Genomic DNA, 20,817 nt, shown 5'->3' on the forward strand with positions numbered 1-20,817 from the left:
TACAGGTACTGCTGGTGGTGGTGGTAGCAGTCGTGATAGTTTATTGTCCCTTATGTTCTAGGGAGTTGACGTAGGGTTTTCGTGGCTTTCTCTGAAGTAGCTCAGCGTGTGAAGAAACGGCACCTAAAGAGGGGAGGAAACACATTCAAGGTCTGTCATAGACTCTAGATAGAGCTGGGACAGAGACCTAGGACTCCCTCAGGGAGAGGAACGGGCCCTTGCTGGGGTGCTGGGTGATTGGATCCCTGGACTCCAGGCCTAACCCCCTGCGGAGCAGGTGCAGAGGGTGATCAGGCCATTAGAACCCCAGCTTTCACTTCTGGACCATGTGACCTAGCCAAGCCACTCCCTGTCTCCAAGCTTCTGTTTCCTCTTTAGAGAACGTCCTAAAGCTTCCAGTGAACCTTTTGGACTAAGTGGGTGTGTACAGGAAAAGTTGCCTCATGAGCCAGGGCTCGTGGGACCTGAGTCTGAATCCCTGCTTTCCCATTCTGGCACGATGCTGCCTTTTGTGCAGCGTTGTTGGGGGAAGGCCATGAGAGGATCTGTGTCCTTTGGTAAGAACACCTGCAGCTGGCACGTAGCAGGTGCTTAGTGAGTGGCTGTTAGGTCCAGGCTGCCACAGTGTCATTCCTTCGGTCAGCCTATAGTGAGTACCACAGGACACCAGGCCTCTGGCTGCATTGTAGCCGTCGCAAGCAGTGAGCTGCCCTGTCCTCCTGTTTTGGTTGTAGGGTGTGGACCCTCCTCTGCCAGCTCAGCCCTGTGATGTGGGGAAAGCACAGGCTCCCAGGGGTGAGGGCAGAAGGCCAGGTGCCTCCCTGTTTCCCAGCTCAGGGCTCTCTGTATGTATGGGGGCGTCGCACTGGGTCCTGGTGACTGCTAGGACCTGCCCCTTACCTTGGCCTGAGGGAACCCCGGGCTGAGAGGGACCACACCTCTCAGCCCTGTCGTCCCTGGAAGACTTCCCTGGGAGGGAAGCCAACCTCTCTGCCTTTTTAGGAGAGGCCCTGTCTCCCCAGGGCCCTGGGAGCCACCAGGCAGCTGCATTCCTCTCTTCTCCCCTGGGATCCTAGCTGGGCCAGGAGTGAGCACTGGCCTTCTGAGCAGCCGGTTCCCAGACCAGCAGGGCAAGGCTGGGCTTGGGGAGAGAGCTCTGCTGGACATACCAGGCAGGGCACTGCCCTGTTTATGTCCTGCCACTTGATTCCCAGCAGGTCAGTGCATTCATTCTGACCGTGTCCAGACTCTGTCTCCTTCCAGTGTGGGCAGAGACTTCTAGCACAGCCCCCGGACCTGCCAGGCTGTGACAGGCAGAAGCATAATTGGCATGTCCTGACTTGACTGGGCCTAGAGAGTGCTGAAATCCTGACTCCAGAACCAGCTGGCCCCGCCAGCCTTCGGGTGGGCACCGACTCTATGGAGACAAACCTTGTCCAGGATTTCTCTTCCAGATCTGGTTGGGGCAGTGGGCAGTGGCTTGGGACCACACGGGCTGGTGGGCTGGAGACTGGGGCTGGGGATGGCTGTGCTTGGGAATCACAGGCAGAGGGGCCAAAGGGCCCCCTCACAGGGGTCTACTGCTCACTGCTAGGCACACCTTCTGCTCTTTTCGTTTTGCTTCAGGAAATTAAGGGCTTTTTAAAGAAATTTGAGGTGTCCCAGAGCATTTGGGGAGATGTGATTGAGCCTCATTTTGCAGATGGGAAAAGCTAAGATATGGAGCATGTAAAGATTTTGAGTTGTCGGGACAGGAACAGGGAACAGCCAGGGAAGTCCTATCTTGTCACTGCAAATTGTCAAAAGCATGACCTATCCCAGAAACGTCAGCCTTAGGGGATAGCAGCGTGTGCATCATTTACCAGTATTGTTCATGGCTGTTTCTCCAGCTCAGCATCGTGGCTGGCAGTGAGGTGGGCGAATAGAATAGACCAAGGTGGCATGAACAGTCACAAGCAACTGATGGGAGTTCCTGACACCCCTGCCCTCATGACCCTCTCTCCTGCATGGTCTCATTTGATCCTTAGAGTAACCTGTGAGGAAGGCTTGTCGTTATCCTCACTGTGGATGGGGAAACTGGGTCCTAGAGAGTTGAATGACTTGAAGTACCCAAGGTTGTGTGTTTCATAAGGAATAGAGACGGGTTTGCTCTACAGCCAGGCACACTTGACACTAGGCCCTCTGTCCTCCTGACTGCTGGCAGCTGCAGGTGCATTTCTGTAGCATTCATTTGTGTGTGTGTGTGTGTGTGTGTGTGTGTGTGTGTGTGTGTGTGTGTTTAATCCCAGGGCTCACTCCATTGCCTGCCTGTGTGCACTGCCCAGCCCGTTACCCTGGCAGCCCTAACCATGCAGCATGTCTTAAAGGGGCCTCCCAGCTTCTGCTTGCACACTTCCAGAGACAGAGACAGGGAGCCTACTCTCTAAAACCAGATCAGCCTGGCCCATTCGGGGACACCTGTGATTGAGCTGGTAGTGGCCTCTCCCGGTCCCAGCCTTGCCCTTTGGGGCTACACGGGTCAGCTCCCTCTGAGCTTTCAAGATTTGGAGGGTGACCCTGAGCCCCTTACTTTCCCAGCCAAATAATCCCACTCTCAATTCCCCCCACACAGTAGCTGAGAATACCCTTACTGTGTCAAGTAGGGCTTTTTAATTACTGTAAGTTTTGGTTTGGGGTCCTTTCCTTCCTTGGAATAATGAGTTTGCTGAACTTCTGTGTCACTAACCTTTTAAGAGAAAAAAAGGATCAGAGTTGAAAAACAGCTTGTGGGTTGGCTGGAAGGCTATCAGATAAGGCTAGGCCTCAGGAGCTGGGACAATGTCCCCGTTGTTCTGCTGCTGGCCCTCACAATGAGCTGCTGTTGGGCCCCGGCACTGTCTCCCACAGCGGCTCCCCATGCCTTGTGCCCACGTTTCCTGGTCCCTGGGCAGGGGCTGCCCCATCCTGTATCCCCCAGCCCTTCCTTCCCCACCTGGAGTGAGTGGGTCACAGCTAGTGTGTTAGCTGGCTGTGGACCTTTTCTCCCTGCCCGGCTGCTATGGGTCACCCCTGGATGACGGAAAGGCCAAACTGAGGCTGGTGCAGTTAGTCTTAGACTCCACTGAACTGGATTCACATCTGACTCGGCCACTTGGTACACAGGTGATCTTGGGCAGGTGGCCTCACCTTTCTAGGTGAACCTTTTTAGTCCTGACAAGATTGTCATGAGAATTAAGTGGGACAGGTGGGAGATTGTGACTCTGAGCCAGTTTAGATAGCGTGGTGTGAGTAGTCTGCCTCGAGAGACCAGGGACTGCTTTGTGATGGTAACATTGGGCTGGGCCTTGAAAACTGAGAATGGACTTTGTTTGTCAGAGAAGTGGAGGGAGAGGCAGAATGAGCAGGCTCGGGAGACAGCTTGGACATGGGCCCTCGGAGGGTAAGAGTTTGCAGCTTGGTCAGGAAGTACCTGGGGAGGAGAGTCCAGGTCACTTGGCCAGGGTGTAGCGCGAGGAGCCTTTCAGGAGGGCTCAGATGCCAGCATCTGGGACTTGATTATCTCATAGGCCGTGACGCGAGAGAAGAGGGACAGGAGTGAGGAGGCCATGCCAGGTAGAGTGGCTTGTCCAGTGAAGGGCGCTGCTGTGGTTTAGGGAAGTGGCCAGTGGAACTCCCATTCCCCTCTGCCCTCCTAGGCCCTGGCCAAGCTCCTCTGCTGCAGTGGAGTCCAGGGCAGGTCACCCTAGCTGTGGCCTTGACAGTCCTGTGTGTGACCTGGGTGTCATGGTGCCACCCCCTTCCTGGGAGCAGGAAGGATTCCATGCCATGGAGGACAGGCAAAGGGCCTCTAGTCCCTGGAGCGCTGTCATGGGGCTAGTGATTTGCCATGTTTAGAAGGGTCTAGGGCTGGGGTTGTAGGGAGCAGGGTACAACCACAGAGGATAGGATGAGCCTCTTAACCTTGAGAGGGATGGGGGAAGCACCCCATACTTGGACAGAGCAAGGCAGGGGCATTTCCCGGAGACTCTGGAATGAACACTGGAATGCTGCACTTGGGACTTGGCCTTGAACAGGCAGCTGCTCTGACGACCCACCCTCAGGCCTTCTTTGTCTCTTCTCCAAGGGAACAACCACATCACCAGGGTTTGCAGGCTGAGGGAGGACTGTCCTTATCCCCACTGACCTCCTGCGCCCTCTGAGCTTAGCTGACCTTGGCTGCTGGTGTGTTGGGGTTTTGGTCCAGGAACTCTAAGGCTCTGGACCTTGGAGCCAGCCAGACCCAGCCCTACCCACAGGGAGCCCCCTGCCTGACAGGGAGACAGCTCTGTGACAGACCTTCCCAGCACAACCTGGTTGTGGCTGTCTGCCCAGGGAGTCCAGGAAGGCTTCAGGGAAGAAGGGGCACAGAAGCTGGGTGTTGAAGGTTGGATAGGAGAGGGGAAGGAGACTTCTGGGCAGAGAGGACAGCGTGTGCCTGAGACCCCACCTGAGACTCCTGCTCCCTGGGATGGAGGGACCCAGCAGGCAGGCTGCTGTGAAAATGGGCCTGTTCAGCTGGGGCAGGCAGGTAGATGCCAGCCAGTTGCCCGGAGTGCCAAGTTCCAGGGCTGGCATTGAATCCTGTGTGGTCTTGAGAGGGGATCCCTTCACCCCCACAACTCAGAGGGCCGAAGTTGCCACCTTCACAGCACCTTGTGTGTGCGCCAAGTGCCTGTGTTTTCTGGGTGAAGCAAGCCTCCTTCCTCCTTTTTCAGGTGAGGAAATGGACCCCAAAGGTTTGGGTGTGGCAGCCACACTAGAGCAAAGATGGGATGATGGGCACATCTCTTGCCCTCCCTGGCAGGCCTCAGTTTCTCTTGTGTGAAGTGGGCTGAGGTCAGAATCTGCCTCTTGGGCTCGTGGAGATTCTGTGAAGTGACTTGTGGGGTGGTTCCTGTGATGCATGGCCCAAGATAAGCCTGGCCTGGGGATGCCAGCTCTGCCCTGGTGAGGAGGGGCAGACAGTGTGGAGCCCACTCCCTGGTTTGAGACCTGCTTCTATAATAGATGTGTGATGTCCTGGCAGGGTTGTTGTAAGAAGTAGCTCAGACCTGGGCCATGGAAGTGATTTGCAGGGGTGGAAACCCCATGTGAAGGCCTTTTGCCCTCCTTGGTGCCACCTCGCCTAGGAGACTAAAGCTCTAGTCTCCAAGGACCACAAGATGTGAGAGGGGAAAGCCATCGTGAGACTGAGCTGGGCACGGGGTCAAGGCGATGAAGTGGGCCACGCAGTCGGACCACCTTCCCTCCCACCTCAGCCTTGGGCAACAGAGAGGGATCTGACCCAGGGCTGGGGGAGAGCAGAGGCCCTGAAAATAAGGGCATCGGCCCCCAGATCCCACACCACACAGGGCAGCTGTGGGCAGAGCTCCTGGACTGACCTGGTTCCCATCCCAGCAGGGGCCCTTGAGCAGCTTGAGTAACTGCTCCTCCCTGACCCTATTATACCTTTCTGTAAAATGGGCAGGTGAAAACTCCTGGCAGGGCTGTGTGCAGTTGAAATAGGAAAAAAGGGATGTGCAAGTGACCAACTGGGCGCTCACCCTGTGCTGACTAGAGGTGGGTGCCTACAAGTGTCCCCTCCTGGGAGTGGAGTGGAGCAAGGTAGAAACCAGTGCTTGCTCACCCCGCTTCACCTGAGCGTCCCAGGTGGGGAGGCTGTGCCTAGCCCTGCCCCCTTGGAGCCTGGGCAGTCTTTGGTGCCCATCTCCTGCCCTGCCTCTGATATGCTGCTTCCCTAGCTTGACAATGCAGAGACTAGCAGTGAAAAAGGAAGTGGCCCAACAATGCTGGCATGGGATGAAGCCAGGGTTGGGGAGAAGCCTGCCTTGGGTGACTGAAGGAGCAGGTAGTCTCTGCCATGGAGTGGCCAGGGGCTGCTGCAGGCACAGGACAGGGCTGGCTTCCCAGAGAGGCGGTTCTTGGACCATGAGTTGGTCCTGCTGGGTTCAGGAAGTGACCAAATGACCATTTTTCCTTCCTGAGCCCCCTCATCTTATCAGCTGCCTCCATGGGCACACCCTGGCAGGGTCACAGCAGACCGGCTCCCTCTGGGCCCAGATAGGGTAGGGATCAAGGACACTGTGTGTCAGAGCCTGTAGATTCCAGGCTGGTCAGGAAGGAAATGCATAGGAACATGAGTGAGAGTGCAGGTCCACTGGCCCTGCCTTCACCACCCACTTGCTCTACTATCCAGGAAGAGTAGCCTGGGAGACCTTGGAGGAACCACTTGGGCCTCTGCGGGCTTGTGTTGCCCTGTTCCTCTTCGCCCTAGAGAGTTCGTGCTGCAGGGTGGATGCAGCCTCTGCTCTACATCCCTCCTTTGGAGAAGCCCCCAGGGAAGCGGGGAGGGTCAGGGCTGTCCAAGTAGGCCAGTCCAGGGTGGCCTAAGGGCCTTGAGCTTCCCCACAGCCCTCTCTTCTGCTAGGATCCTTTCCAGGCCAGCCAGAGCCTGCTTGTGGGACAGGATGAAGGGGAAGGAAGGGGACAACTCTGCAACCACAGGCTCCAGGATCTGGCTGTTTTGGGGTCTGGCCTGGGCCTGCTGGTCCCCTGGGGTTACAGGACCAGGGTCTCCTTAGGTTTCCCTGGGCAGGCCCAGCCTGCTGAAGCATGCTTCGCCTTTCCTCTCCACAGCCAGCTCATTCATGCGCCCCAGGCAGGAGGCGGCCTCAGCTCATCAGCTCCCCAGCTCCCCACTCTGTACTTCCTGGGTCCCTACCCCACCCTCCCTGGCTCCCAACATCTTTACCTAGCAGAGATTTACCAAGCTGGGCCAGAAAGCAGCTGGGTTCCAGATGTCAGGCCTATGGGGCTGTGAGTCCCAGCCATTCCCAGCCAGGGTGACTTCCCTACCATCAGGCAGGGCATCTCTTCCACTGAGGTATGAAGCCCCATGTGGGAGGGAGACCTGGCGTATGCCCTGGGAGGTGGGTGGCCCAGGTGGAATCTCAGCCCAGGGAGGACAGGCCCACCCACGGCGTTGGCCACTGCCGTGACGGGAAGGAGGCTGGGCTGCTCAGGCTGGGCCTTGAAGGATCATCGGGAGAAGAGGCCTGTTCCAACACAGCGGTGTGGTGTGTTGGGTAGGCCACATGCCCCTTTGTGAACTGGGCCTCCCAGGGAGAGCACCCCAAAGGAGCAGAGGCACATGCTGAGCATACCCATGGGCTTAGGCCACAGCGGGAAGCCCCAGGTGGGAGTCCTTGGGGAAGCTGGGAAGGCCCTGCCCTGCCTTGAGCTTGTCTCACACCCTTCCTCTGGCTCTGCCCATTCCCTCTGCTTATAGAGGCCGGCTTCGTGCTGGACTTGGAGAGGCAGAGGGAGCCTGTTGATTGGGGCTTCTGGGCTGGCCTCTGGAATATCTAAGGGTTGGGGTTCAGCTCTGACTCCATACAGCATCTAGCATGGGACTCCATGTCAGAGAGGGTTCTTATGCTCAGAGGGCTATTGCCATGGAGATATGGAGCTTGGGGTGGGAGAGTGGTCTCTGTCAGCCTGAGTCCCTCTGAGCAGGGATTTTCCTGCTCAACTCTGGGTTTCTGAGCACCCACAGAGTGGGCCTCAGCCTCCTGACCCGGGGCAGTCACAGAAATGAATGTACAGGGTATTCACCCTCCAGGGAAGTGTCTGGTGGCTCTGTCAAGCCAGAAGCCCCTCAGGTCAGGGGCCAAGCCTCAGCATGGCCCAAGGCAGGGGTCTTTGGAGAGGCAGGAAGAGAATGATGGACTGAGCACTTGGACCACTGGAGCCAGGAGCCAAAGGACATAGGGGGTTGACGGTAGGAGGTCCATGTGGGCTAAGCCTGGATCAGGTTTGTCACCAGCCTCAGGGTTTGAGCCCTGGACACAAGCAGGGCACAGCTTCTGCACAGAGGTGGTCTTAACAGGCCCACACTTTTCCTCTGCCCCACCGTCAGGGCTGGGGCTTTAGGAAGACACTGCTCTGTGCTTTGGAAAGAGCCTTTACCTAACCTTGGAGTAGGTATCGTCTGAGGTGCTTTCCATGTGATGCACTGAGGAAACTGAGGCTCAGGGGGACGATTTCCCCAGGGCCACACAGCAGGGGAGCAGTGGGCCCAGGCCTGGTCTGCATTTGGCTGCCAGGTGGCATCAGCCCTGTGCTCTTTGTGCCTATGTTGGACCCACTGACCCGGGCCCCAAGCCCCAGCATGTTCACCCTGATGGAGTGTGTGTCTTGGGTACTGTGCAGGCCGCTGCATCCCTTCTGCTTCGAGACTCACCTCTCCTCACTGTCCTCATCTGTAAGATGGGAGCAGCATCTCCCTTGTGTGGGGCTGGTGGTGTGGAACAGCATATGAGGAAGGGCTGTTAGCAGTGATGTGCTGGATAACTGTTGGGACAGAGTGACTTCTCAGGCTTGGACAGGGACCAGTGCAAAAGGGAGGGGAAATGGGCAAGGCCCCAGAACTGCAGGCAGCTGCCTGGGTCAGGTGGGCTTTCCTTGGGTCTCTAGGGCTGCTCAGGAGCTAAGCTGGCCCCAGCCCCACAGGCTCACTTGCTAATGTTAACCCTGGAGTAGTCACCTAATCCTCACCTTCTTGCTCTCTGAGAGCCAAGCCCCGACCCAGACTCCTGCAGTGCGGAGAAGGTTCCCACCAGTCTGTGTGACGGCCCTGCCCCCAGATCTGTCTTAAGACAGAAAGGAGAGAGAGTGGAGAGAAGTGACTGCCTCCCGGGAGGGGCAGGGGCAGGGCAGATGGGTGGGACGTGGCAACCAGCTTGGCCCAGCCTGCGGGGTGGGGCCCAGGTTGACACACCTACTGCAACCCCAGGTCCCATCTGATGCCAAGGCTGAAGGAGTCTCGCTCCCACGAGTCCCTGCTCAGCCCCAGCAGTGCGGTGGAGGCGCTGGACCTCAGCATGGAGGAAGAGGTGGTCATCAAGCCTGTGCACAGCAGCATCCTTGGCCAAGACTACTGCTTCGAGGTGGGTCCCAACTCAGGGGTTGGGGTGGATACCCCATCCTCTCCTGGCCTGGCTGGTCTCCTCCAGACATCCTCCTGGAGCCCAGTCCGCTGTGGCCTCAGCAGGGGCCAGGGTCATGGGGGTAGTGGCCAGGCTCTTGTGGACAGTGGCTATTATTTACTGATAGCTTTCAGCTCCTAAGAGACCACGTGGAGCTGGGGTTGGGGCTGTCCTTTCTGTCCCCTGGGCTCTCCAAAAATGGACCAGCACCTGTTCTCCATGCCGACAGGAAGCTGCTGAGGCCCCAGTGTGTGACAGTGAGTAGGGGAAAGCCTGAATTTCTGAAGCACCAGAGCCCGTGTCTTAGAGCCTGCTCACCCCCAAATGCAGTGTGGATAGCACAGAGTCTCCCCTTTTCTGAACCTGTTCCCTGCTGTGAACAATAAGATCCCAAATCTTTGCTGCCCTGGCATTCTGCGACCTGAGGTTGCATTGCAGAGAGTCAGTGACCCACCCTGGGCAAGGGTGTTACCTGGGGTTGACCTATCTAGTCCCTCATAGTAAATGGGGATCTGAGACTCAGAGAAGGCACGAAGACATCAGAGGTCACACAGCAAGGCTGAGACCAAGCCAGGAGTAGGGTTACTGTTGCTGCAGGTGTTCCTGGGAGTTCCTCCTAATTGCTTCTCCAGTTATTCATATTGCTTCCTACTGGTTTCTGGGAAGATTCCTACCCCCAATAATCATGCATAACCAGGAGAGCTCTCTGGTAGAGGAATGAGCCTGATAATGGGAAGCAGCCACTTGGGGACTAGTGTGACAATCTCCTGGCACCCCCAGCCCTGGGGAAAAAACAGAATGGTACCTGGCACCTACCCCATACCCTGTGCCCACTGGGTACTATTTCTGGTTCAGAACCCCTGGCCAAGCAGGGCTTGATCTGGGCTCTGACTTCCTTGCCAGAGATAGGGTGAAGATGGCCCTGTCTGCTGGTTCACAGCAGGGGGTGCTGTGGAGTATGCTTCCCCTGCAAAACCCTGGGTCTGCTGCTGTGGGCAGTGGGAACACACAGCAGGAATTGCCCCAACTGGCTCCCATACCTGGAGGAGATGTCTAAGCTGGACCTGAGGATGAGTGAGAGACAGACAGGGAGGGGAGGAGAAGGGTCAGGGACCAGGGACCCTGGGGCCTGGCACATCCAAACAGTCCAAGTCTCATTTTCCGGTCTGGCATAAAAAATACCAGGTTTATATTACCATCATTGTCACTGTTGCTTGGCGGAAGAGAACCCTCAGAGATGTCAGCCGAGGATTGAGGGACTGTGGTACCTACCTTTCATTATCTCCTTGGTTCTTGTGGTTTCACCTTTAGGGCAAGTACGCTTGAGTTAAGCATTGTCCTCTGACCTGGGTAAGGTCTTCGTTCCTTCCCTCTTCCCGTCTCAGGGAGAGGGAGGATAGAGTTAGAAAGATGTTTTCCTATTGAACAGAGGGCACTGAAGGACGAGTGAGGAGCCCACTGGTGCAGGACTGGGCCACTCTCCAGCTGCTGACTTGCCCTGGGACAGTGGGTCTCAGTGTACCACCTGCAAAACGTGAAATAGAGGCATCATGTGAGCCTTGTCCTGGCTCCTTCATGAGGCTGTGATGCAGGCCTGGCGACCAGAGTCCCCTGAGCTTCAAAGGTCTTCTTCTATCCTTGTCTGCCCTCACTGTGGTCCCTTCCCTTGTAATACTGCCTTGCCTGCTCCCCACAGGTGACGACATCATCAGGAAGCAAGTGCTTTTCCTGCCGGTCTGCAGCTGAGCGGGATAAGTGGATGGAGAACCTGCGGCGGGCGGTACACCCCAACAAGGTAAGCCTGTGACCCTCTCACCAAATCGTAGGGGATCAATGGTAGGCTCAGACACAGGGAAGCAAGAGAGATGATCTCCGTGGTGTGGGCTGGGATTGGGGGTGGTCAGCCTGCATGGAGGCAAGACTCAAGTGGACAATATTGGTGGACTCTGAAAGGGACGTTTGTTTGGCCAGGTTGCGACACGTGCTGCATGCCTCTGTTGTCTAAGCTACACTTTGAGGCTGGGCTGGGGAACCTGGGGTCCTTCTGCTGGGACACCTTGTCCCTACTCCCCAGCCCCTGACCAACTTCTGCTCATTGTCCCATTCCAGCTTAGATGTCTGCCCCTCCTCCGGGTGTGGACCCCTGTCCCAGGTTGGTGCCCTCTGTGTTCCCACTGCCCCTGGGCTCCTCCGTCAGGTCCTAGGAGCCCCCACAGACAAAGACAGACACTGCTTCTTTGTCTGTCTTCCTAGCAGACTTGAGGGCCTGACCAAGTCCTGGTCACCATAGTCATCTCTTAAGTTACTCTACAGATCAGCAAATTAAGGAAGAGTTAATAATGGCTTCATAGCCTGTGACGTGCCAGGCATTGTGCTGGCTTCCTTTAGTCTCGCCCTTCATGAGATGGGGCTTATCTTAGTCCTGTTTTATAGACAAGCAAGCCAAGGCTCCAGTTAAGTCACTTACCCAAGGTGAATGAGCTTGTGCAAGGTTGACCAGAGATCCAGCCCTTGCCCATCAGACCCCGCCTCATCCTGACTCAGGGCCTAGGCGCCCACTGCCGCCTCCACCTTCAGAGCTCCACCTGGGTCTGAGGACTCTCTCAGGCTCTGGGCTGGTTGGGGGTTGCACGTGGCAACCCCCAGCTGACCACCCTGGACCCCCTGTGCACATGCAGGACAACAGCCGGCGTGTGGAGCACATCCTGAAGCTGTGGGTGATCGAGGCCAAGGACCTGCCCGCCAAGAAGAAGTACCTGTGCGAGCTGTGCCTGGACGACGTGCTCTACGCCCGCACCACGGGCAAGCTCAAGACGGACAATGTTTTCTGGGGCGAGCACTTCGAGTTCCACAACTTGCCGCCTCTGCGCACAGTCACTGTCCACCTGTACCGGGAGACCGACAAGAAGAAGAAGAAGGAGCGCAACAGTTACCTGGGCCTGGTGAGCCTGCCCGCTGCCTCGGTGGCTGGGCGGCAGTTCGTGGAGAAGTGGTACCCAGTGGTGACACCCAACCCCAAGGGTGGCAAGGGCCCCGGGCCCATGATCCGCATCAAGGCGCGCTACCAAACCATTACCATCCTGCCCATGGAGATGTACAAAGAGTTCGCTGAGCACATCACCAACCACTACCTGGGGCTGTGTGCAGCCCTTGAGCCCATCCTCAGTGCCAAGACCAAGGAGGAGATGGCATCTGCCCTGGTGCACATCCTGCAGAGCACGGGCAAGGTGAAGGTGCGTGCAGGCCCCTCGGCTCCCAACACAGACTGGGCGACAGTGCTGGGTTACCTGCCCTTCCCCACCTCCATGCATTCCAGGCCTAATGGAGGCCTTGAGGCACTGGTCACTACCAGATGGGCTCCCTAAACCCAAGAGTTCTGTCATGGTCTGGGGGTTTTGTACTCCTGCTCTGTGGCTGGGGCTGATCACTGAACCTGTGTGGAGCCAGTGGATGGGATTGCAGCTGGCAGTAAGGGAATGGGCTTGGGTTGAGGTGCCTTTTACCACTGGTGCGGAGGACTGACCCCCTGAGGTCCGGGGGAACAGGCCTGGTGGCCCGGCCGTCCTAGCACACGGGTCCCACCAGCCCCAGTGAGCCAAGAGTGGGTATACAGTTTGGCAGACCTCCCCAGCAGGACACACAGATGAGCCACCATCACAGCCCCACCTCAACCCACACCCTCACCCAGACACACAGATTCTCACACAGGTAGATGTAGTCAAAATTGTACCATTCGAGGGTTAACCAGCCCCACCCCAGAGCCTCACAGAAGCAGGAATCATCTGAGACCCAGGCAAGCCCTCGTTCAGGGCCAGAGGTCCTCAGTATCCATCCCCATGACCCCTTTCACCTTCCACTCCTGAAGATGGGCCCAACAGCCCACCAGGCAAGCCACGCCTCAGCCCCACCTACCTGGTTTGGGGACAAAATGGACTCCTGGACCAGGGTGCCCCCAGGAAGGCAGTAGAGCATGATCTGTGGGCCTCAAAGGCGACCTTCTGTCTTTACACTTGCCACCTGCCATTCAGGAAGCTGCCCAGAGGGTGGGAAACGGGGGCTGGACTTGAGACCTCTGCAGCGTAGACAGACCCCGGTGCTGGGCTAAGGACTGGGCCTCTGCCCTCTGGACAGTGGTGTGTTGTGAGCCAAGTGGCAGGTGGCTGAGGAGTGCCCTTTGTCAAGGTCTTAGGCTTTTAGTCCAGGGTCAGGGAGGCACAGTTGGGAGCCACGCCCCAGGGACCCCAGGGCAGAGTCCAGGGCACAAGACTCCATGGAGGCCTCTCACCCTCTCACCTGTTCCTAGAGGCCCTGGAATGGGAGGCCATGGCTGGAAGCCTCAGGCCCTCTGCAGCCTCCCTGTCTCTTGGACTTGGTGTATGCTGCAAGTGCAGGGCTGTGGAGGGGACTTCCTCCCCATGGACCCGTGATGGGGAGCAGTTTTCCTCCGTGGTGTTGGACTGCCTCTCCCACCTTCTTCAGACTTGGCTGGCTAGGCTGCACGTTGGGCCAGCTCTGGCTACCCCGTCCTTAACATGCTGGTTGACACTGGGGCTATATGCTGGGAAACTGAATGAATCAAGGACCCATGGGCACCAGAGAGGGAGTGAGAGGGGCTACAGAGGCTGGAGCCTTTCTGCAGCTGTGTCTGATGTTTCAGTACCTGGTCCCCAGCACTGGGCTGGGGCTGGCCTAGCCTGGGAAGTGGATTCCTACCTGAAGTGGCCTGAGACGATAGGTGCGTCCAGGTGCTCATTGTGGGCAGAGGTGAAGCCAGGGCTCCAGCCAACCCCAAAGGCCCTCAGTGGGGTTAGGGAGCAGTATATAGAAGGTTAGAAAGTAGTGCTGCTGGGGTGACAGGCACCGGCGTCCCCAAGCCCTCGCCCCTGGAATACTTGGGAACTAGCCCCTCTCCCTCTCCACGGCTGGAGGAGTAACAGGGTCTGGGAAGCAAGGGACTTGGACCAGATCTGGCCCCAGGTGACTGTGTGGCCATGGACAAGTCATTTTCCTGCTCTGTGTGCATTGGTTTCCCCCTTACTGGGTCTTGGCTCAGGAGGTTCTCCTCATCCCACACTCATTGCAGGAGCTCAGGGAGGCTGTGGCCCTGAGTGGGAGCCGTGGGGGAGCTCCAGGGGAGGTGCAGCTTTGACCGCTGCTTCAGTGTGTTCAGAGAACGAGACCCTGGAGGGTGCCAGCCGGTCAGGAAGGGGTCCTCAGGCCACATGATACCCAGGAAGCCAACAACAGCTTCCCCTTGGCCCATGCTGTCCCTCTGTGACTCTGCTGTGCAGCCTGAGTTCCTGTGTCTAGAACTCAGTTCTGTTTTAAAGGACCCCAAGGTCATGCGCATTGGAGTGAAGAATTTCTTGAGCACAGATACCTGGGTTCACTCCTGCTGGGTGCCTTGCAGGCTCTGTGCTAGGTGGCCCCCTGCCTTGACTGTCACCCTCCCTTGAAACCTGACAGTTTTTCCCACCTTCCCCCACCCCCCCACCAACAAGACACAGGTTGTTTGTGAGCACAAGGAAGTGGGGGCTCAAGAGGGAGGGAGTTAGTATCCACATGGGTGCTAGAGTTGGGGGAAGGTGTGGGTTCAGGCTCCTTTGCTGGGATTTTCCCACAACACTGTGTGTGGGACCTGATGGGCCAGGGGCTGCTACCCTGGATTGCCACGTGGCGGTGGTGCCTCCACCTTCCCTTCCCAGCCAGTTGCACATCCGCGCCTGCTCTCACCTGCCAGAGCTTGGTGGCTCACCATCTCCCCGGGCAGTGGGGCTGTACAGAGGGAGCCCCCATCAGTCACAGGTGGATACTGGTGGCCATTTTTACTGTGAGACAGGGCAGCCTGATTTGTCCTCTTTGACACTGATGGTGGGGGAGAGGCGAGTTCTGCTGTGTTCCCCGGGCCAGGCCTGATCAGGGCTGTACATGGAAATGAATCCATTCTCTGTGGTGGGGGCTAATGACTCCATGAGGCATGCTGTTGTTCAGGCTGCCGCCATCCGTGGACCCAGCTCTGCTGTCACCAACTCTAGGCTCCTCCCCTGGCTGGGGGGGCTGCCCTGCCACACTCCCCAGCAGCCCCCAAAGGTGGGCACATTGTTCCTGTTGGGGCCCTCCGCTGCTTGGCGATGGAGCAGCCTCAAAATGCCATGGCTTCTCTGGCCAGGTCTGGAATCCTAGGGTCCTACCTGCCAGGCCAGCTCAGGCCCTGCTTTCCCACCTCCTGCCTCCCCAGGACTTCCTGACAGACCTGATGATGTCAGAGGTGGACCGCTGCGGGGACAATGAGCACCTCATCTTCCGGGAGAACACGCTGGCCACCAAGGCCATCGAGGAGTACCTCAAGCTAGTGGGCCAGAAGTACCTGCAGGACGCCCTAGGTAGGGAGTGGGCTGGCAAGGGGTCAGAGGGTGGGGCAGGGCCCGCTGGGTCCTCACTCCCACTCCCTGCCCACTTGGCCATAGGTGAGTTCATCAAAGCACTGTATGAGTCGGATGAGAACTGCGAGGTGGACCCCAGCAAGTGCTCGGCTGCTGACCTCCCAGAGCACCAGGGCAACCTCAAGATGTGCTGCGAGCTGGCCTTCTGCAAGATCATCAATTCCTACTGGTCAGTGTGGCTCCCAGGCCTCCCCACCCGCCTTCAGTGTCTGGCTCCCGCAGTGCGCCCAGTGCTCCCTGGTCCCTGAGTTGTACTGACTTGCCAGTCTCCTGACCTAGTAGTCCCTTTTGCGCTCTCAGGCAGGGTAGTGTCCAGCACGTTGTTGTGGTTTTGTAGTGTTGTGGTGGGAAGAACCTGGACATGCCAGTCCGCTGTCTCTGGTGATGAGAGGGTGCCCTTCATGTGCCGGGGGCTAACATGGGTGCTTGGACTGCAGCAGGAGTGAGACTGAAGGCCCTGCGCGGGCCCCCACTTGGGGTGGGTCAATGGCTTCACCTGAGGCTCCTCACCTATCCCTGGGAGCTAAGGTGCTCATGTCACAGCCTTGTGATGGGACCCAGAAGGGGCATGCTGGGGGCCTGAGCACCAGGCAGGCCTCTTGCTGGGACTAGAGAACAAAGAGAAGGGATGGGCTTGAAGTAGAGCGGGATCTGCAGGCTCTGCCAGCCCCAGAAAGGAGCAGGGCATGCAGCAGTGGGCGGCTCAGACAGGCCCCTCAGCAGGGCTGGAATCAGTCCTGTGGAAACTTGCGGTAAGGCCGACTTCACGGCCACCGGCTTGCTCCTGGGATATATGTGTGTGGTGGCCAGCAAGCCTGGTGCCAAGTACAGCCTTGTCTGTGGTGGCAACACGGGACTGTCAGGAGGGCCTCGCTATCAGCCCAAGCAGTGGGTTCATTTTCACACCGGAGGGGCTGCCCACGTTTAACCTGTGTTCCCCTCCAGCTCAGGGCTTACGGCCACCCAAGCCTCTATCGGCAGCCTCTCCTGACACGACTCCCTCCCCGGCCTCACCTCCCTCCTTGTTAGGCTTGCCTCTCGCTCATGTGCACCTTGACCTGCACATGCTCCTGCCCTTCTTGCTTCAAGGCCACACAGCCAGGTCCCCTCCATCGCAGCCCTGATCCCATCAGGATAGGGTTGTACCTGTGCCTGAAATGTTTCCTGCACATGCTGGGGCACCCTGAGGGGAGGTGAGCCCACCAGGCCATGGCTGGGCGCACAAGAGGGCCAGGGAAGTGTTTGCTGCTCCTCAAGGACAGGAAAAGGCCAGGGGAATGGGCAGGGCCAGGAGGGTGGGCACCCAGGGCCTTAGCTCCTGGGCTACACAAGGTGCATGCCTGGGCCGAGTGGGCACCTCAAGATGGGCCACAAATGTGCAGCTTTCCACACCCCTGGGCCTGGGCTGGAGAGTGACTGTAGGGCCTTGAACTCTCTGGGAACGCACTTCCCATTCCCAACTGGGCTGTGCTTTCCCCCTTTCCCCTCTCTTCAGAGCAGGCTGGGCATGTGACTCAGGGAAAACATAGTTGTAGACAGTGATTTTCCATTTCCTCTTTCTGGCATTTGTCAGAGGCACCTCTCCATTCTGGACAAGGCCATTGATAGATGTCACCACTCAATACCTGCCCCCTGTCCAGTTCTATGCCAGGCACTGTGAGAGCCAGGGCTAAAGGTCGCTCACCTTCACTACCCGCTAGGCGTGCCCTTGATGGTTCAGCCAGCATGCATTGCAGGAGAGCCTGCTGAGCCGGCCGCTGGGCCTGTGGGGGAAGAAATTTCAAGTTGGTCAAGCCTATTACAACCTTGGGGTTTTTGGCTCTGCAAGCTTGGCAAGGCAGGCCTTGCTCTCAGTTTAAGGGAGAGAAAACCAAAGCCTTCCAGGAGGGCTAAGTCCTTGGTCAGATCACCCTGAGTTCATGACAGCCAAGTATAGACTGGGTTCAGGTGCCTGGACTGCCCCAGGGTGAGAGATACATCTGTTAGGTAAAAAAGATAGGAAAGCCACTTAAAGATTGGCCAGGTGGGCCTGACCATGGAAGGCCAGGATGCCCAGTAGAACCAGGAGCCCTGTTGTCTGGGGCCAACTCTGCCCACTCACTCTATCACCCTGGGGAAGTCACTACCTCCCCTTCCCTCCCCGTCTAGAGAATGAAGAGCTGTGTTCTCCACTGTGATCAGGGGTAATCCCATCTGGTGGATCACTCTGAGCTTGTAGGAAATCCCAGATTCCTATGATATTATTCAGGTAAAGGAAGTGAGGCTCAAAGCCAGGGATGGGAACCCAAGGAATAGTGGTCTATTCCTGTTTTCCTCACTTCCCCCTAGATGCAGATGCCTGCTGTTTGGGTTGGAAAATGAAGTAGACACTGGGGGAGAAGAGAGGAGGGCTCAGGCCGTAAGCTGGAGAGGCAGTTCAGCACTGACCCTTAGCAGTTGATTCCGGTTAGGACGGAGAACCAGCTCCTCGTGCCTCTTCTCCCATCCCACCTGCCCGCCCCTTCATGGAGAACCCACCGCCTGGTGGGACCTCGGTCTCCCCACTTGACCTACTGCCTGGGCACTTGCTCTGGCTGCCCTGTGCTGAGTGCTCTCCCCAGCTGGCTGCATCCTCAGAGCTCAGACAGTGGGGCTGACCTCAGGCAGCTGGCAAGGTAGAGCCAAGGTTGGAACCCAGGTTCCTGCTCTGTGCACTCCTGTCCTGGTCCCCTGCCTGATGGCCAAGCCCACCCTTGTCTGTCCCTACACAGCGTCTTCCCAAGGGAGTTGAAAGAGGTGTTTGCCTCATGGAGGCAGGAGTGCAGCAGCCGCGGCCGGCCAGACATCAGTGAGCGGCTCATCAGCGCCTCCCTCTTCCTGCGCTTCCTCTGCCCAGCCATCATGTCGCCCTCACTCTTCAACCTGCTGCAGGAGTACCCTGACGACCGCACCGCCCGCACCCTCACCCTCATCGCCAAGGTCACCCAGAACCTGGCCAACTTTGCCAAGTGAGTGCCTCCTCCCTCACCGGGCAGAGTCGGGCAGGGCTGGCGTCCACAGGGCAGACCCTGGGGTGTTTTTGTCCCCAAGCTGGGCAGAGACAATAAACAGCCCAGTTTTGTCCCTGTCATCCTCAGTTCTTCTCCTTCCCACATTTTTCAAAATAAGATCTCCACACCCTATCCTTCTACTCAAAGTGCATGTCATTTGGGTGTGTTTCTTAACTTTTAAAGATGATGAGATGAGACATTTTTTTTTCCTTCTACTTTTTTGAATTAATGTATGATTATAAGGATTCTCACATATCCCTGAACATTCATTAAGCCCTGTTTGGAAATAAATGACTAATATTCCTACAAGGGGGACTGGCCCATATTTCCTTAACCCATTCCCTGTGCTTGGGCACTTGGGTTGGGCACCACCATCCTGGCGTAATGCTGTCAGGATGTCTTTCTTTGCTAATAAAGCACTATTGGTGTTTTCGGCTGCATCCTTAGAACAAGCAGGTGGAAGTGGAAGGGCTGGGTCATCTCACTGTTGTTCATTCTCAAAGCGTGGATTGAGCCCCATCTTGGGGCCCTCTGTGTGCTGGGCTCTGACGGTACCAAGATGAATCAGCCCTGGTGGCGTTCGGCACTTCAGCCAGGGAGACGTGTGGAATAAGCAGGAGAGCAGTGACAGACATACACGAGCCTCTTAGGAGGGCCCTCAGCTTGTTGGGAGAGGAGACAGGAAAGCCTCCAAGGTGAAATGATCCCCCAACTGCATGTCAGGGTGACACATTCATTGTCTCAAGGAAGAGGAGCAGAGGCCAGGCATGCCAGGGAGGGCCGTGCACTGTGCCGGGTCAAGAGGAGCCGGCCATGAGACCTAAGAGGACAGCAGGGACCTGAAGGCCAGACAGGGCAGTGGGAGCCACCAGATGGTTTTAAACAAGGGAGAGAATGGCCTTCATCTGTTCTGGATTCTGAAAAGCTCACCCTGACAGCAGTGGGCAGATGGGCTGGAAGGAGCAGGATGGTAGCCAGGAGACCTGAGCGGAGAGCACAGCCGTGGCTCCAGCAACAATAGCAGAAAATTCACAGGGAGGTGAGGTGGTGCGGGAGGTGATGGCTGCAAGGGACAAGGTTAGGGGTGATTAGAGGCAAAATCAGTGGGCTTGCCATTTGGGAACAAGGAGGAGGGGGGAGTTGACAACTGGCAGGTTCTGGCTCAGTATCTCTGTGGGTAGTGGGGTCTCCACTTAGGGTAGGGAGCTAAGGAGGAGGGCATGGGTTTGGGTGATGGTGATGACTTCAGGTGTGGCCAGGCTGAGTAGGAGGGACTCCCAGGGGAGGTGCCTGAGGATATATTAATATATGTCTGAAAGCTCATTGGGAGACCTGGGTTGAGCATGGATTTGCGCATCATCTGCACACCAGGTCAGTGGAACTTGGAGGAAAAGCGGAAGGACACTGTTAACAGGCAGTGTTTGGGGAACACAGAACATTCCAGGTCCTGAGAGAAAAGCTTTAGAAGAGGGTCACTGGACTTGCCAAGAGCAAGGAGGGCCCTGGGTCAGAGCAGATAAGCTGACTTGGGGAGTGAGTGGGGTGGGAGCTGGCTATAGTGGGTCAAGTGGTGGTGGTGTCTCAGCGGAGGGACCTCTTGGGCAGGGCCTGCCTGGGCCTGGAGTGCTCACCCAGCTGCCCTCTCTCCAGATTCGGCAGCAAGGAAGAGTACATGTCCTTCATGAACCAGTTCCTAGAGCATGAGTGGACCAACATGCAGCGCTTCCTGCTGGAGATCTCCAACCCTGAGACCCTCTCTAATACTGCCGGCTTCGAGGGCTACATCGATCTGGGCCGCGAACTCTCCAGCCTGCACTCACTGCTCTGGGAGGCTGTCAGCCAGCTGGAGCAGGTGCCTGTCGCCGTGGGGCGGAGGTGGGGCCAAAAGCTGCCATTGGGCTTATAATATTCCCTCTTCCAGAGTAACCATGGAGGGCAGAGAGTTCGCCCTTGTGGCACAATCAGGAGCTGACTGGGTACCAGGAGCCCAGGGCTCTGGCCCAGGTCCTGTCAGAACACACTGGGGATCTGTGAGCCCCATTTTCTCTGAGAGCAAATGCTGTGTTCACTCAGCAGCATCTGCCAAGGCAGCCCCACTCAGGGTACTGGGGACTGGGGCGTGTGCCATGCCCCGTGCACTCAGTTTAGTGGACAAGCTCCACTGTGCTGCCTGCTGGAGCATGTGAGAAATGGAATCAGATATGAATCCACCTGTTTGAGGAAGATGACTCAGGACCCTGTACCCCCACTTGTCCAGCAGGAAGTTGGAAACTTTCCTAGGATTGCCTTTGACCTTCAATTGACAAGGTTACTGCCCAGACACCTCTGACACTGCTGCAG

General features: G+C 57.3%; 1 protein-coding gene across 13 annotated transcripts in view; it reads left to right on the forward strand.

Annotated features, from left to right (window-relative positions):
• Nucleotides 1-20,817, forward strand: part of DAB2IP (DAB2 interacting protein) — a 213,608-nt gene that overhangs the window by 176,136 nt on the left and 16,655 nt on the right. For all 13 annotated transcript variants that reach the window (XM_032251506.1, XM_032251501.1, XM_032251509.1 and 10 more), the window contains 7 exons: nucleotides 8,813-8,966; nucleotides 10,702-10,800; nucleotides 11,684-12,238; nucleotides 15,244-15,388; nucleotides 15,473-15,617; nucleotides 18,199-18,435; nucleotides 20,128-20,329. In XM_032251506.1, the coding sequence (XP_032107397.1) occupies nucleotides 8,813-8,966; nucleotides 10,702-10,800; nucleotides 11,684-12,238; nucleotides 15,244-15,388; nucleotides 15,473-15,617; nucleotides 18,199-18,435; nucleotides 20,128-20,329 (1,537 nt within the window). The remainder of the gene's footprint in view (nucleotides 1-8,812; nucleotides 8,967-10,701; nucleotides 10,801-11,683; nucleotides 12,239-15,243; nucleotides 15,389-15,472; nucleotides 15,618-18,198; nucleotides 18,436-20,127; nucleotides 20,330-20,817) is intronic.

This window comes from Sapajus apella, unplaced genomic scaffold (genome assembly GCF_009761245.1).
Source record: "Sapajus apella isolate SASKATOON/1434 unplaced genomic scaffold, GSC_monkey_1.0 scaffold76, whole genome shotgun sequence".
In the NCBI taxonomy this organism is placed as follows: domain Eukaryota; kingdom Metazoa; phylum Chordata; class Mammalia; order Primates; family Cebidae; genus Sapajus; species Sapajus apella.